This window comes from Ornithorhynchus anatinus, chromosome X3, assembly GCF_004115215.2.
Source record: "Ornithorhynchus anatinus isolate Pmale09 chromosome X3, mOrnAna1.pri.v4, whole genome shotgun sequence".
Taxonomy (NCBI): Eukaryota; Metazoa; Chordata; class Mammalia; order Monotremata; family Ornithorhynchidae; genus Ornithorhynchus; species Ornithorhynchus anatinus.
The window spans coordinates 31052311-31069397 of NC_041751.1; the positions used below are offsets into that span (position 1 = coordinate 31052311).

The window sequence follows — 17087 nt, forward strand, 5'->3', positions numbered from 1 at the left end:
GATCCTCTGTGAACAGTCACCTCCCCCTGCCCCTTTCCGGCAGATAGACGGCCCTTACCTCAGTGAGCAGAAGACTCCTTCCTTCCCTCCAAGTAATTAATCAATTGTGTTATTTGTTAAGCACTTACCATGTGTCAAGCACTGTAAGAAACACTGGGGTAGATACAAGATCATCAGGCCCCATATGAGGATCACAGTCTAGGAGAGAGAACAGGTTTTTAAATCCCTATTTTACAATCGAGGGAACTGAGGCATGGAGAAGTGAAGTGATTTGCCCAAGGTCACCCAGGAGGCAAGTGGCAGAGCTGGGATTAGAACTCAGGTCCTCCGATTCCCAGACCCGGGTTCTTTTCACTAGGCTATGCTGCTTCTCTGGAGCCGGCCTTCATAACCCTGTCTAGTGAAAGCTGCAGGAAGGTGAATAGGAGGGGGAAATGGCTTCCCCTCATCTGCCCCTCCACATGCACAGTCCCAGGGTGCAAACCTCAGTGCTTAGTACAATGCTCTGCACACAGTGCACTTGATAACTATGATCGATTGCTTTTGACCTTCATACCCGAGGCCTGTCAAGGGGGCAGCCAATAGCCTCAAAGCAGCCTCTGTTCCACGTAGCAAGTACATTCAACCTTTAGAGAAGTTTGCTGATCCCAGGTGTCCTATTATCCCGGTCTCGGCGGGAGAAGGTGTCGGAAACTGGAATGCCCGTTGTCAGTCTGCGTCTCGGCGAGGGCACCGTTAGGAAACTAGGGAATGTTAGTCCGGCAACGTGAACCTGTTTGGATAGACTGTAAACTCGTTATGGGCAGGGAAAATGTCTGCTAGTTCTGTTGTGTTGGACTCTCCCGAGCGCATAGTACAGGGCTCTGCGCATAGTAAGCGCTCAATATATACCACAGATTGATTGATTGAGTAGGTGGTTTAGGCTACCCCATGCTGGTGCCCTTACAGTAGAGAACAGGACAAGCCACCCAGCTGGAACGCAGATTGACTTCTAACGGAAGGCGAATAACAGAATCCGAATGGGTGGCCCTATGCACAATTGAAGTGATTGGTGATGCCTTCAGCAGCCCCACACCACCAAGTTTCTTGTTGTTTTCTCCCAGTTGTGCTGTGGCTGCCATTCCTTCCCTTCTCAGGGGGCTTTCCGCACCCCTCAAAAAGGGCACAGGGAGGTTATTTTGGTAGAGGCCGTGAAGGCCGGCTGCAGCTGGGCGTAATTGTGCTCAAGGGACTTGGAGAAGGCCTTCCCCTCTTGAGGCTGGGAAACAATAGTGGAGAAATGAGCTCATTGTTTTGGTGCATGAAAATTATCTCCCGAAAAATGGCTGGAACACGGCATCAATGTAGTTCATTCAGGATGCATGTAAATGTCTTTGCATGTACGGTAATTAAAACAATCTATTCATCTTGTCAATTCTGAATAGTGAGAGTGTCCATTCTGTCATTTTAATTCAAGTAATGTTCAAGAGAATGAAAGGCTCGTTTTTGGCTTTTATATATCTGTATTTAAGGTTTCGAGTTGATGGGAAATCCTTCTGGGTATTTTACTGATTTTGAAGATAAAAAACAGCTTAACGAGTGGAAGAACTTAATCACTTTATTAGCCAAGAGATATATAGGTGAGTTCTGAAACTTAGTTGTCCCGTTTAAGTATAATTAATCTGGTTTTCTCCTGCTTTTTCGGGTCCTTCCTCCACTCCTCTTTTCCTTTTTTCCTCTAGGTCTCTACTCCCTTTTTGTTGATTTTAATTTTCAGTCTAAATGTGGAGGATGTCAGCAGTTGGGCGGATAGAAGAGGATTTACTGGGTTTGGGGACAGGGCTAATAGTTGGACTCGATCACCACATCTGAATGAAACAGTTTTTGGAGGAGAAACAGGACAAGTCACCCAAAATGGAGTGCAGAATTGCTTTCATTTAAGGGTGAAGAATCTCAATGGGTGGACTTGGGATAAAGTGAACAGCAGGAATATTATTGGGCAAGACTAGTCACAGCTGGATGGGCTATGGTAATGTTTTGGGAGCAGAAATAATTCACGGGCCAATGTACTAAAGTAAGTGAAGCTAGAATTGTCATGTACAACAAATAGGAGGTTGGTAGGCCTCCTATTTGTGCTTTGGTATGTGTCTTAATCCCTGGAACATGTTGTCCCCTTCTATTCTTTCCCTCCCATTAGCGGCTAACGAATGATCTCGACTTGGGTCCCATCTCTGTTTCAGGGAGGAGACCCCCCCCCCCCCGAAAAAGATGGGTTTGGTGATCTAAATTGAATATGGATTCCCTGCTTTTCTGATATGAGGAGGGAAGGGGAGAGGAAAATATTAGGGAGCTAGGGTTTGGTTTATCTGAATTTGTGGCACTACATTATGTTGGATTTATACTGTTTTAAAACTATGTGATTTAATTTTGTAGATAAATATGGATTAAGATACGTTTCTAAATGGAATTTTGAAACTTGGAATGAACCAGATCATCATGACTTTGATAACCTGTCCATGACAACTGAAGGTAAATTACTGTTGTCTTGAACTGCTTTGAGGGCTCATCTTAATTTCAAGAAAGGTGGGGGTAAGAGTAGAGGAGGAGGGTTAGATACATTTTACCAAAAATTGTAACACAACTTTAAAAACCTGTGGAAAAATATTGGTTTATATTTTGAACAATAATATTATAATGTATTATATTAATATAAAATTAATATAGTGTATGAATATTATTATTGTAATATTATTTCTTAAGTGCTCACTATGTGTCTTACACTGTCCTAAGCCCTGGGATAAGATTCAAGTTAATCAGGTTGGACACGGTCCCTGTCCAATGGGGCTCACTTTCAAAGTAGGAGGGAGAATGAGGAGCAGCATGGCCTTGTGAAAAGAGCACAGGCCCGGGAGTCAGAGTACTTGGGTTCTAATCTCGGCTCTGCCACTTGCCTGCTGTGTGACCCTGGGTAAGTCGCTTAACTTCACAGCCTCTGTTTCTGCAACTGTAAAATGGGGGTTCGATACCTGTTCTCCCTCCTACTTAGATTTTGAGCCCCTCGTGGGACAGGGACTGTGTCCGACCTGATTGACTTGTATCTACTCCAACGCTTAGATGAGAACCTAGGGCCTCTGACTCCCAGGCCCGTGCTCTTCCCACTAGGCCACACTGCTCCTCAAAAGACTTCATATAGGAAGACTCAGTGTTATCTTCCTTACAGATTTTAGATCACATTCACTTATGCTTTTTGCAAAGAGAATCATTAAAGGACTATTGTAAACGATCTTTGCTGGAAAATGGTTGTGGTTTTTATATTTTCCAGTGCTAGATATGTCAGTAGCAAAACATAAAGAGTTAAGTTGGGGAGCCTTAGCTCTTCAATCAGTTGGTGGAACCTGGAGCTCTGGTCGGGGGTGATTTTCTCCAAGAGTTTGACAGTTTAGGCCCCTGAGGTAGATTGAGATTCAACCCTGAGATTCTCCTCCAACTGCCAGGACAGGCTGGAGAATAGTTTAGGACTTTTAACCACTAAAGTTCACTTAATCAACACCTGGCCTAAACGAAGCTGTACGTGATCATTTGGGCTTTGATTCTAGGTTTCCTGAACTATTACGATGCTTGCTCAGAAGGTTTAAGAGAAGCTAACTCTCTTTTGAAGTTTGGAGGTCCGGGGGATTCCTTTCATCCTCTTCCAAAGTCTCCCATATGCTGGAGCCTCCTCAGTCACTGCTACAATGGAACCAATTTCTTCACGGGAGAGACTGGGGTCCGGCTGGACTATATAGCTGTGCATAAAAAGGTAAAACTGAGGCTATGTGCTTTTGGCTAGCACAAGAAACATGCCAACCCAAACTCTGCTGGGCATAATTCAGGGCGGGAGAAACATAAATACATTTACGGACTTGCTCGGTGCCCTCACACGTGACCTATGAACCCAACACGGTAGTCATAAGCCTTGATGTTTTTCCAGCTCACCGCTACAAAGGCAAGAGGAGCAAAGGTTTAGAAGCAGCCTGGACTAGTGGGTAGAGTCCGGGCCTGGGAGTCAGAAGGACCTGGGTTCTAATCCCGGCTCTGCCACTTGTCTGCTGGGTGACCTTGGGCAAGTCACTTCACTGCTCTGGGCCTCAGTTACCTCATCTGGAAAATAGGGATTAAGACTGTGAGCCCCATGTGGGACACGGACTCTGTCGCACCTTATTACCTTGTATCTACCCTGGCACTTAGAACAGTGCCTGGCACAGAGTAAGTCCTTAACAAATACCATAAAAAAAATCCCCATAAGATTATTCCACAATGATTTGACTGGCTATGTCACGGGGGAAGGTGCCTTGCCTAACTCTTTCTCCATCACTGATGGAGTAAAAGTGTGATTGGGCCATTTTAATGCAAGTGGACACGAGGACCTGAAAGGTGATGTTAGAACACTCTTCCAATTCACTAGAAAACTCTTCATACTCAGCAGACAAGCATCAACACAAATCCTTATGGAATCCAACGGGGAATTGCTGCATGCTAATGATTGTGTTTTACAGAGGAAGAACAATGATGTGGACTAAAAGTAAGCCCAAAAAAGATTGAGATTCTATTGCTAGCATTAGGAAAATTTTACTGGGGATTCAAAGCTGAATGTTGTCATTGAATTCTCCTTTCTAAATACCACAATGTCCAGTGATGCACTGATAGAGAAGTTGCAAGCCTAATTAGAAGGCTGAATTGAGAGGCAAACAGGGCATTCGCTGACAACATGACATCTAAATGTCCAAATTAATCATCATAATAGGATTTGTTTAGCACTTACTGGGTGCCAAGCACTGTAGTAAGTGCTGGGGTAGATACAAACTGATCAGATCAGACACAATCTCTGCCCATATGGGGTTTATGGTCTAAGTAGGAGGGAGGATAAGTATTTAATCCTCATTGTGCAGTTGATGAAATGGAAGCACAGGTAAATGAAATGCCTTGCCCAAGATCACACAACAGGCAGCTGGCAAAGCTGGGATTAGAAAGAACCCAGGTCCTCTGGCTCCCAGGCCTGTGGTCTCTACTGGGCCATGCTGCTTCCCATAAAATATAGACACATTTTCCTAGTAGTTCCCCAGGCTACTCAACCTTTAGCTTTTCTTCAAGTGCTTGTTGTCCACCATTTAATTATTTTTATCTATTCATCATTATCACTCACAAACTTATCAAATGACAAGGCAGAGTCACCAACCTCAAGACCTGCTCCTCTCCACACAACTTTGGCGCAGCTTTGACACATAGTAAGCCCTTAATAAGTGCCATCACTATTAAGATTTAGACCACATCATGTTTATCTCCCAACAGCCCCACACCTAGTCCGTGCCATGCCCCCCTCCCTCCTCCCTCATGTGGCAGGCAAGTTGGCTACAGTCTGGGCCAAACTGAGGCCCAGAAAAGTTAAGTGACTTGCCCAAGGTCTCCCACCCTCTTGATGACCTGAAATAATAACGTGTTGCTCTTGACACAAAGGGGAGACACATTGACACATGGGTTTCAGTGAATTTCTCATCTGCTCTTGACATGAAGGGGAGAAATGAGCCTCAAGTTTTGTTTCTATTTTTGTTTTCTTGTTGTTCAGCAAAATCAGTTACGCTTCAAATTGTCTTTCAGGGGGCCGGGAGTTCTATTTACATCTTAGAGCAAGAAAATGAAGCGGTTCAGCTAATTCAGAAGCTATTCCCAAATTTCACTTCTGTTCCCATCTACAACGACGAGGCTGATCCACTGGTCGGATGGTCACTTCCTCAGACGTGGAGAGCCGACGTAACCTACGCTGCTATGGTGGTGAAGGTACGGTGGAATAGCTCGGTTCTTCTTCATTCCCTTAACATTCTCTTGTTTTGGGTTTTTTTTCCATTTAAAGCATTTCTCTGAAGAATTTGCATACAAGTTAAAAAGCTTCGAGGAAAATGTGTCAAGTGTATTCCAGGCACACAAAACAAGGAATGTTTCATCAGATCCTTCCACTCCCCATTCTGCTTGAGTCATCTCAGCACTCAGCAAGCCCAGGGTTGGGGCTGGCAACTTCCCAGGTGGCCCTGTAGCCAACATTGTGTGTCTCTTCCACCTCCCCAACTGTGGTGGAAAGGATTCGTTACCTCTCTGAAGTGGTCTGAGGAAGCAGCTTTGTCAGCAGCTGAGAAGGGGGGCTCGATGTGGGAATGAGTCCTTGAAAGGGACGGAACGAAGGCTGCTTCCTCCTTCCTTGACCAAGAGGGTGTTCAAAGAGAACAGTAACCTCAAATGGAATGGGCAGAGAAATATTATCAGATGAATAACAAACTGCCCAAAATGGAACTCCTAAAGTTCAGTCGGCAACAAATCATCGGCCTCACGTTCAGTCACCGACAGTCCAACCGTCTCTACTGCCGACCACGGTTAGGAGAAGCAGGTGACGGTTTAACTGTAGATCGGTTTACCCGGGGCAGTGGGGAGGAGCCTGCCCGGATCCCCCCGGTCCTCCAGAGACCCTCTATTTCCTGTCAGTCTAGCCGCTCCCACTGGCCCAGCCACTTTGTAAACAGCTGGAATCCCTCCTCTTACCCCAACCACATTCGTTTTAAATGAAGTGAAGTTTTAGCTCCAGAAATGGCAGTAAGGAACAGAGAGAACTAGTCATCGACCCACCACCAGCCCTCCTATCCAAATGCCCTTTTTACCTTGTTTTCATTCCGCTCTTTTCCCATCTTTGCCTATCCTGCCTCTTGACCGGTTCACAACTTGTTTTCAAGTAATTTTAGACTGCCAGCCTAAACGCCTCTTTGCCACCCAAACCGAAAAGTCACAGCCCAGCCCTTTCCAAATTGACACATGGGTTTCAGTGAATTGAAGAACAATATTTTCAGAAAGAAAAAGAACCACCTACCCTACCCACCACCCCAGCTCGGGGCAGTGGCTGGATACCCTCCCTGAAGGAACCCTAACCACTTTGGAGACAGCCAGAATCCTCATTTACTTTGCGGCCTTATTGCCAAAAATCCTAAATCCCTATCACTGCAAGCACACATCATTACTGGATGGCGGTTTCCAAAACATATATTTGTGTGTTATGGTATTTGGGAGAAGGTTTTTTAGCTGTCAAGAGAGTGTCACAAACTGCTTTCCACTGGCTCTCTGTTTTCCAGCGATACCCCAGAGAAGATGAATGATATGCATTGCATGAGTTATGAGACGGAGACTATGTAATACAAACACAAGCCACAAAGACTCATAGAGGACAGAGGGAAATCTTTGGCCTCCTTTTCCATTTAGGGGTCTGGCCAAGCACCCTGCACCAGTTTCTCACAAGTAACTGCAGAGAGATAGAGGATCCAGCCACGGGGAGCCCATTGTGGAGCTGGAGTGGAAGGGACTGGGGGCGAATAATAATGATAATAGTACTTGTTAAGCACTTACTATGTGCCAAGCACTGTTTTAAGCACTGGGGTAGATACAGGGTAATCAGGTTGTCCCACGTGAGGCTCACAGTCTTCATCCCCATTTTACAGATGAGGTAACTGAGGCACCGGGAAGTTAAGTGACTTGCCCACAGTCACACAGCTAAGTGGTAGCCAGGATTCGAACCCATGACCTTTGACTCCCAAGCCCGTGGTCTTTCCACTGCTTTCCTGACCCTGGTCTTTCTGCCAGAACCACGCTGAGAAGCAGTGTGGCCTAGCAGATCGATCACGGGCCTGGGAGTCAGAAGGATCTGGGTTCTAATCCCACTCTACTTTTTTTTTGTTTGCTTTGTTAAGCGCCTACTATGTAGTGGGCACCGTATTAAGTGCTGGGGTGGATACAAGCTAATCAGGTTGGACACCTGAAACTTGGTGAGAATGGACCCTCTTGCCAGCCCTTGGGACCCCCAGCACAATAGTCCTAACCTGGATGTTCCCAGCCTCAGAAGTTTGAAACAGTCGATCTTTCCAGGAAGCAGGGCTAGGACAACTTGCTGGATTCTCCTTCTCTTCAGTCCCATCCGGATCCCAAAAGCAAGGTGGCCCAGTTGGGCAAGGGACAGAGACTGTAGGGCGCTCGTTTACTCGTTTCGATCCCCATTTTTAATCAACCCATCAGTGGTACTTATTGAGCACTACTTTACGCAGAGCTCTGTATTAAATGTGTGGGAGAGTACAATAGAGTTTTCATTAGCCCAGGTCGTTGTTTTTAAGGTTCCAGAGTCGGGCAAGCAAAATTCACGATAAAGAAATGAAAAATGACCTTCATTTTACAGGTTATCACCCAGCATCAGAATCTGCTCATCTCGAAGGCAAACACCACTGTCAATTACACATTGCTGAGCAATGATAATGCCTTTCTGAACTATCACCCTCACTACTTCACACAAAGAACGCTGACGGCAAGATTTCAGATGAATGACACAAAACCACCCCATGTTCAGATCGTGAGGAAACCGGTACTTACGGTGATGGGATTACTGGCACTGCTAGGTATTACAAAGTGTTTCCAAACAAATGTGATTTCTAGCTCTCTGCCTTTCTCTCCCTACCGTTTTTCTTCCCGCCCTCCTCTGGATTTCTTTGTTTATGTGGAAGGTTAACTGTAAAGCCAGTAACTGGCCAGGTTTTCATCGGGTAAAACCAGCACTCAGTTCGAAAAAAATAATCCCCAAGCCCTCGTGTTTCTTTGTAGCTTCAAAGGAAACGGGGTTTTTTTTTCCACTAGACAAAAAGGTAATTTGCAACTGTTGTTTTGGGTATAATGTCCATGGTTTGTCTCAAAACTGTCAGAGGTCTTAAATGTCTGGTTTTATTCCCTATGAGGTTGTGGTCAACAAGTGACTCTTTTAAAATTGTTGCCTGGGATACAGCTGCTAATTTTTTAGTGGTTTTTTTTTTAATGTACTAAGTGCTGAGATAGATACAAGCTCTGATCAGGTCAGACACAGGCCCTGTATCTGATCTTAATTTCTCATCTGCTCTGTTCTTCTTTTAACACCCCTTAATTCCACTTTCTTATATACTAGCAAATGAGAAACAAACCTAGCTGTGCAGCAGTTTCAGTTTCTGCCCAGCTTTGCACATTCTGCCTAAGCAGGGCTTGAGTTTTGTCGGGGAGGGCACAGAAGGGGAACCCAAATTTCACGCCACCCCCAGCACGCCAGCACCCCTGATTTCTTTCACCCAGCTTGCTGAGCGGTCTTGATGACTGTTGCTGCTGACATTTATCAGCACCCCCACTCACACGCCTTTCCACTCCCACTAATGGGGACCCACTTCTTTGGATGTGCCTGGGAACCCCAAATTTAAAATTAATTCCACTGCTGCCCGAGGGCTATTTCTATTCCCTGCACTCCTGGCTGACTGATGGTCTCCCACTGGAGGGAGGCAGGCTGGCAGGCTTTATAATAAAGTGGTAAATAAAACAGCTCTCTCTGTCATCCTACTTTCCCCCCTACTTTATAATCAATTTGACAGGAGTGTTTGTTTACTCAGAGCTTCCCAGGGTAGCAGGAGGATAAGGGTGGGTGGAAGAACTTAACATGCAGCCCCGTGAGGCAGGACAAATGGAAGATGGCGCCCTGTCTCCTCCGTGAAAATCTGATCTGGCCCTATTGATGAGAGATTTGGGATAAATCCCTTAGCAATAAATGGAATTATACTGTGCAGTTGTAGTGTACAGTATACATGACCATATACCCCACCCAAACCCCTGCCTCCTCCCAACTTTCCCCATCACTGTAGACAGCACCACCATCTTCCCTGCCTCACAAGCCCATACTCTTGGCGTTATCCTTGACTCCTCTCTCTCATTCAACCCACATAATTCAGTCTGTCACTAAATCCTGTCGGTTCAACCTTCATGACATCGCTAAAATGTTCTGGAGCTGGCGAATAAAGGGAGCAAGTCAGCACGATGCAGAAGGGCGTGGGAGAGAAAACGAGGACTTAGTCAGGGAAGGCCTCTTGGAGGAGACGTGCCTTCGATAAGGCTTTGAAAGCTGGGAGAGTAATATGAAAAATATCATCTCCCTCTCTGGCTTGATGATAGCCAGCTTCCCCCAAGGCTTTGGTAATAATGTTGATTGAAATTTTGTAGGTGAAAAGCAGATCTCAGCCAACGTCTACATCGACCAGGAGGAAATGGATAGCAATCACACGATCGGAGTCCTTGCCAGTTCTCACGAACCCACGGAACTAAACCCATCAGATAGCTGGCAGGCAACAGTTCTCGTTTACGCCAGCGATGACAATCGGACATCTTCTAACAGCAGTTTTGTTACCATACGGCTTGCCAATTTTCCCAAGTTTTACGGTAAAAATCCTTCCTCAGGAAAAGATGAATTGAAAATGTGCTTGACAACGGGAGAGTTCCCTGTCCCATCCTGGAACAGCACCTGTTGGACTGCCCCTCCCCGCCTCCTGTTTTCCCTTTCCTGTGGCTGGTTTTCACTGGGTTAGGGCTAGAAAGACCAGCAGGACTCGGCACTTATGGCCACTCGGACTTCTCCGAGAGTGACGTTAAAAGGTGGGAATTCAACAAGATGCTATCCCTAAACAAATTCCAGTTCCCAAGGGTCCCTGTAAGTCCCCCTGTCTCTCTGGCCCTTATTCTCTCTCTTGTCTCTCTCTCTCTCTCTCTCTGTTTCACGGCTAGCGCATCAAGCTTCCTCAGGCACTGTATTTCTGGCCTCCAGATGCTCGGGTCCTGGAGCCTACCCAAGGATGGAAATGTAACCCTGTTTAACTCTAGGCCCGCTGCAACTCCTAAATGGACAGAGAGTCTATCCCATGCCCAGTTAATGTCGTGTTCCTGGAAAACACCCAGAGTCTTTTGAAATCCCAACGTGCAGCTGGAAAATGCACTTGAGAGCTTAATCCCCAACTCCCATTTTCCAGGAATTCACTATTGCTTCTAAGGAACTCAGCGGGCTTAAAATATATAGATAGAACCCTTAGGCTGGGTCTTCAAAAGCCACTCTTGCCCCACTGACAGACTTATGAAGTAGAAATATCCCATTTTAGACCTCAGTCAGCACAGGACATGCCTACCATTAAGTAACAAACAAGACTTGCCCTGTGCAGATGGGACATTTTGGATGCTGCATCCCACAAGTCCCTCCTCTGGAGCCCGGATGTCAGCATGCCAGCCCGCACACCCCAAACTCTGTCTTCCTGTCCCTCTGCCACCTTGGGTGGCCTCAAGGCAGCCCCCGCCGACCCTCAGCAACCAGGCAAACTAGTGCCAGAGTAAAGTGGAGCAGCGCAAAGCTGCCAGTCCCCTTGAACAAACGGCTGTCAACCAGGAGACTCTCTTGGGCCAATGTCGGTGTCAGGTTATGTGACCCCGAGACCGTGAGCTCATTGTGGGAGAGGAATATGCCTGTTTATTGTTATATTGTGCTCTCACAAGTGCTTAGTACAGTGCTCTGCACATGGTAAACACTCAAAAAATACAATTGACTGACCCATTTCAACAAAATCCCTTGGATTGGGCTGCTCTGAAGACTTCGCTGTTTAGTATTTCATAGGCAAACAATTTACAAAGCAAACAGTTAATATTTGATTGGGGAGGGTCGGGGGTGGGGGGCGGCGGGGGGAGGCGTTCCATCCCAATCAGCATCTTACACACTTTTTTTGCTTTTCCAAAGAGCTCGTATATGTGGCGTACTACTTGGACAACCACCTCACCAGCCCATACCTTCAGTGGAAAAACCTAGGACGGCCTGATTTTCCCTCTGTAAAGCAGTTCCAGCGAATGAGAGCAGCAGAGGTCCGGTGGGGCTGCTTGCAGTTTTTCCAAAACAGTGGAGCCAGTCTTCCTGCTCTTAAGATAGTGGCAGAACCATAAATGGTGGAACCTTACCCTAAGGATGTTGCAAGTGCTCTGGTGGCGGGGAAGGGCATCAATTCATATACAGATGCACCCATGCTGGGAAGCACCATGGCCTAGCAGATAAAGGCCGGGCCTGGGAGTCAGAGGACCTGGGTTCTAATCCTGACTTGGCTACATACCTTCTGTGTGATCTTGGGCAAGTCATTTCAGGGTGCCTCAGTTCCCTAATTCACAAAATGGGGATTCAAAACTGTTTCTCCCTCCTATTCAGACTGTGAGCCCCATGTGGGACCCTGATTATCTTGTATCTGCTCCCAGTGCTTAGTACAGTGCGTGGCATATAGTAAGTGTTTAGAGAAGCAATGTGGCCTAGTGGGTAGAGCATGGGCTTGGGAGTCAGAAGGACCCGGATTCTAATCCTGGCTCTGCCATTTGTCTGCTGGGTGAACTTGGGCAAGTCACTTAGCTTCTCTGGGCCTCCGTTACCTCATCTGTAAAATGGGGAATAAGGCTGTGAGCCCTATGTGGGACCGGGACTGCGACCAACCCGATTCCCTTGTGTCTACCCCTACGCTTAGTACAGTGCCTGGCACATAGTAAGCACTTAACAAATACCGTAATTATTATCATTATTGTTTAAAATACCTCTATTATTATTATTAGATAACTACCACTTGCAGCTGGGAGAATGGCTGCCAATATAGTCTCTCCTTGTTTCTGTCATAGTTTTGGGAGAAAAGAAAACTTCCTCCCTCCACACCACAGAAACACATCTTCCCCAGTACAAAGGAAAGTACTGAGCCAGGAGAGCTGCTACTTGAGTTCTTAATCACCTAATTACAGCTAGACCTGTAGCTGTATGTTTTACATCATCGGTTTTCATGACAGCGTGAATTTTGTTTCTTCAGGACCCTGTGGTGATGGGACCACTTCCTTTCCCTAAAGATGGCCGACTGATCTTTAAACGGGAACTTCCTCTTCCTTCTGTTTTTCTCATTCATGTGTGTGCTAGGCCTCACCTTCCTCCTAACCAGGTAGGTGTCACATTTACTTTCTGCAGATTTCATTCAAACTGGGCCCAAAGCATGGATTTCAACTCTATATCTGCACAATCTAATTGTCTGGTGATCGCAAGCCATAAAAGCCCATCTGCCTGAAATAGCCAGGAATTGCCAGACAAATAAGCAGCCCACTGAGAAGCAAGGCAAGGCAGGTTGTCAAATAAAATGAAAGAAAATCAACAGCTCTCACCTGCTGCTTTGGCTCAGCTCTTACCAGGTCGATACCAGGCAAACACTAGCTTGGAGTCAAAAAAACCCAACAAAGCAGCAGGTGAAAGACGCATCCTCCTTATGCATGTTTTGGATTGGCTCGGGAGTTTACACAATTATAGCTGCTGCTTCTCACTTTGTCCCTTGGAAAACAACCAAAACAACAATTTTACAGAGGCAGATCCATATCCTCAAATAAACACTCCCAGAGTAAGAGTGGGAAGTTGGAAAGGTATCTAGTTCCTTGGCTCCAATCTGGATCATTTGGGCCCAAGAAATCTGACTTGAAACCATCTGGTGAGTCAGTCAGCCGTACTTATTGAGCGCTTAGTGTGTAGAGCACTGTACTAAGCACTTGGAAGAGTACGATATAACAATAGAACAGACACATTCCGTGCCCGTAACGAGGCTGTCCAACGGCTCAAATGACCAGAAAATATTCACGTTTCCACTTTGCTTTGGGTAGACTTGATGTTGCGGTCCATTTCTTCTAATTCGATAGAATGAGTAATGGCAGGGGTGTGTGTGTGTGTGTGCGCGCGGCGGGGGAGCATAGGAATCAATCAGGAGTGGGCAGTTAAAATAGTTAAAATACCTTTATCACGCTAAATCGGGTTTCTTGTCTTTGTCAGGTGAATGAAGTTCGAGTGATCCCTCTCACCCGAGGACAGATTGCTATAGCCTGGAGTGATTCCTGTGTGAATTCCAAGTACGTGGATTGGCATGGCCAAGCCAGTGGGAACTCGGGAGAGGATTTGGCTCCAGTCTCACCCCCTTGGAGAGGGGAAGCTGATGTACCTCATCCCACCTGAGACCACCAGCAGGGGAAGGTTCTGTCACGGCAGATAGTCGCGATCCCAGCTCGGGCCCCCAAACCAAGGCCGGGATGAGCACTCACATTATCAGACCTGCTACCTGCTTGAGCCACCTGTAGTCAGATTCTGTGTGTGTAAACTGCTCCCACGGCTGGATTAGGCAGCTCGGGGGCTCGGTCCAAACTGGCCGCCCTTATGCATTTCTGGTCCAACTCTCTGAGGTAATTAGAACCGGGGCCTCCGCCTGTCCATCCACAGTGTCCACTGGGTCCATGGTACCGTCAACTCAGCTGAGGCCAACTGGCAGTACCCCACCCCCACCTGGCCACACCCACCTTTTAGGTGGCCCGCCCAGAACAAGCTGTGAAAAGATGCTTCAGTGCTATAGAGGGTCTCTCGCCTCTTGCGTAATGACAAGGATTCTCTTCTGCCCGTGGTGGTGGCCGGGTCGATATGGGTCTGTGGCGGCTCGCCCCCGTCTCTCCGCAGAGGGGAGAATCAAGCCGCGATCAGTCCGTTAACTTTCTGATCGACTAAAGGGCCGCTCATTCTTTTTTCCCCTTGAGGTGTCTGAAAACGTATGAAGTCGAATTCTCACCAAATGGAAAGTCTTACAAACGGATTAATGTGAAGGATTCTACTTTTAATCTATGTGTCTATAGTCCAGGTAAGATCACCGCATTTGTTTGTCATCACCGCTTAGTCTCTTCCACTCGGTGGCCCTCTTGGGCTTGGATCAGAAGTCTTGGTGGGTGTAAGCTTGTGGCTCAGTGGACAGAGCATGGGGCTGGGTTCTAATCCTGGCTCTGCCACTTGTCTGCTGTGTGACCTTGGGCGACTCACTTCACTTCTCTGGGCCTCATTACCTCATCTGTAAAATGGGGATTAATAATAATAATAACAGTGAAGGGAAGCAGCATGGCTCAGTGGAAAGAACCCGGGCTTGGGAGCCAGAGGTCTTGGGTTCGCATCCTGGCTCTGCCACTTGTCAGCTGTGTGACTGTGGGCAAGTCACTTCACTTCTCTGTGCCTCAGTTACCTCATCTGTAAAATGGGGAGGAAGAGTGTGAGCCTCACATGGGACAACCTGATTACCCTGTATCTACCCCAGCGCTTAGAACAGTGCTTGGCACATAGTAAGTGCTTAACAAGTACTATTATTATTATTATTATTGAGATCTTCCAGAGATTAGAGCAGATCTCATATCTCCAGGCAATTACACACCCAGCTAAGTCCTCTGGAGCCGTCATTCATTCAGTCGTATCTACTGAGCGCTTACAGTGTGCAAAGCACTATACTAAGCGCTTATCGTGGTCCAAGCCTCACTAGAGTTGGCCCCAGATCTTGGAGATGTGGGTCAGGAGCACCCAGTAGCATTAGCGTTGTACACCCGAGACCCAGGCTACTATATCCTCATCTTTCCTCCCAAACCCGGTCCTCTCCCAGACTTCTCTATCACCGTCGATGGCACGACCATCCTTCCCGTCTCTCGGGCCCGCAATCTCGGTGTCATCCTTGACTCGTCTCTCTCGTTCACCCCACGCATCCTATCCGTTACCGAGACCTGCCCGTTTCACCTCTACAATAGCGCCAAGATCCGCCCTTTCCTCTCCACCCAAACGGCTACCTTACTGTTACAGGCTCTCGTTATATCCCGGCTAGACTACTGTGTCAGCCTTCTCTCTCACCTCCCTTCCTCCTCTCTCGCCCCGCTCCAGTCTATTCTTCACTCCGCTGCCCGGCTCATCTTCCTGCAGAAACGATCTGGGCATGTCACTCCCCTTCTTAAACAACTCCAGTGGTTGCCTATCAACCTCCGCTCCAAACAAAAACTCCTCACTCTAGGCTTCAAGGCTCTCCATCACCTTGCCCCTTCCCACCTCTCCTCCCTTCTCTCTTTCTACCACCCACCCCGCACGCTCCGCTCCTCTGCTGCCCACCTCCTCACCGTCCCTCGGTCTCGCCCATCCCGCCGTCGACCCCCGGGTCACGTCCTCCCGCGGTCCTGGAACGCCCTCCCTCCTCACCTCCGCCAAACTGATTCTCTTTCCCTCTTCAAAACCCTACTTAAAACTCACCTCCTCCAAGAGGCGTTCCCAGACTGAGCTCCTCTTCTCCCTCTACTCCCTCTGCCAACCCCCCTTTACCTCTCCGCAGCTAAACCCTCTTTTTCCCCTTTTCCCTCTGCTCCTCCACCTCTCCCTTCCCATCCCCACAGCACTGTACTCGTCCGCTCAACTGTATATATTTTCATCACCCTATTTATTTTGTTAATGAATTGTACATCGCCTCGATTCTATTTAGTTGCCATTGTTTTTACGAGATGTTCTTCCCCTTGACTCTATTTATTGCCATTGTTCTTGTGTGTCCATCTCCCCCGATTAGACTGTAAACCCGTCAAACGGCAGGGACCGTCTCTATCTGTTGCCGACTTGTTCATCCCAAGCGCTTAGTACAGTGCTCTGCACATAGTAAGCGCTCAATAAATACTATTGAATGAATGAATGAATAGATGCTTCACCGGAGTTTCCCCTCACGGGGGTCGGTGTAGGAAGGGAACGTGTCTACCAACTCTGTTACAGTGTACTCTCCCAAGCGCTTAGTACGGTGCTCTGCCCCCAGTAAGTGCTCAGTAAATACCACTGATTGACGGATTGAGAAAGGCTGGGCCCTGGGAGGTGCCGCTGGGTTGACTCCCTGGGCGTGGTAATTGTGCTAACGATAAAGATGGCCCACCCGGCGTGAATTGAAATGCTATTTCAGAGCCCAAAAGACAGGGATGCAAATGGTAAGTATTAGGCTTTCCAAGCAGAGGCACTGGAGAGCCCAGAGCACAGATGTCCGCCAACTCCTGCAATATGTTGTTTGTGGCAGAGAGTCTAGTTCACGATTGGTTTGAAATGCCACTTCCAAAGCCTCAAAGGATAACGTGCAGGGTACACTGCACAGCAGTATTTTGAGAGAGCAAGAAGCAGAAAGCTAAGTTTACATTTTTAAGTGCCACAATTTCAGACCTAATGCACACGCCCCAGAGGACCCACAATCTCACACCACTTGAACATCTGATTGCTGATACCCTCTAGACTGTAAACTCGTTACGGGCAGGGAAGGTGTCTACTAACTGTGTGCTCTCCCACGCATTTGTTATATTGCTCCGCACCCAGTATGCACTCAAATGCCGTCGATCGGTCGACTGATTACAAACCCTAGCGGGGCCAA

At 47.3% G+C, this 17087-nt stretch overlaps 1 protein-coding gene across 2 annotated transcripts in view; it reads left to right on the plus strand.

Moving 5' to 3' along the window:
- Positions 1–17087, plus strand: part of IDUA (alpha-L-iduronidase) — a 55641-nt gene that overhangs the window by 37087 nt on the left and 1467 nt on the right. For both annotated transcript variants that reach the window (XM_029053869.2, XM_029053870.2), the window contains exons 4-13: positions 1512–1619; positions 2413–2508; positions 3576–3778; positions 5614–5793; positions 8219–8435; positions 10045–10260; positions 11597–11718; positions 12690–12815; positions 13685–13761; positions 14434–14534. In XM_029053869.2, the coding sequence (XP_028909702.1) occupies positions 1512–1619; positions 2413–2508; positions 3576–3778; positions 5614–5793; positions 8219–8435; positions 10045–10260; positions 11597–11718; positions 12690–12815; positions 13685–13761; positions 14434–14534 (1446 nt within the window). The remainder of the gene's footprint in view (positions 1–1511; positions 1620–2412; positions 2509–3575; positions 3779–5613; positions 5794–8218; positions 8436–10044; positions 10261–11596; positions 11719–12689; positions 12816–13684; positions 13762–14433; positions 14535–17087) is intronic.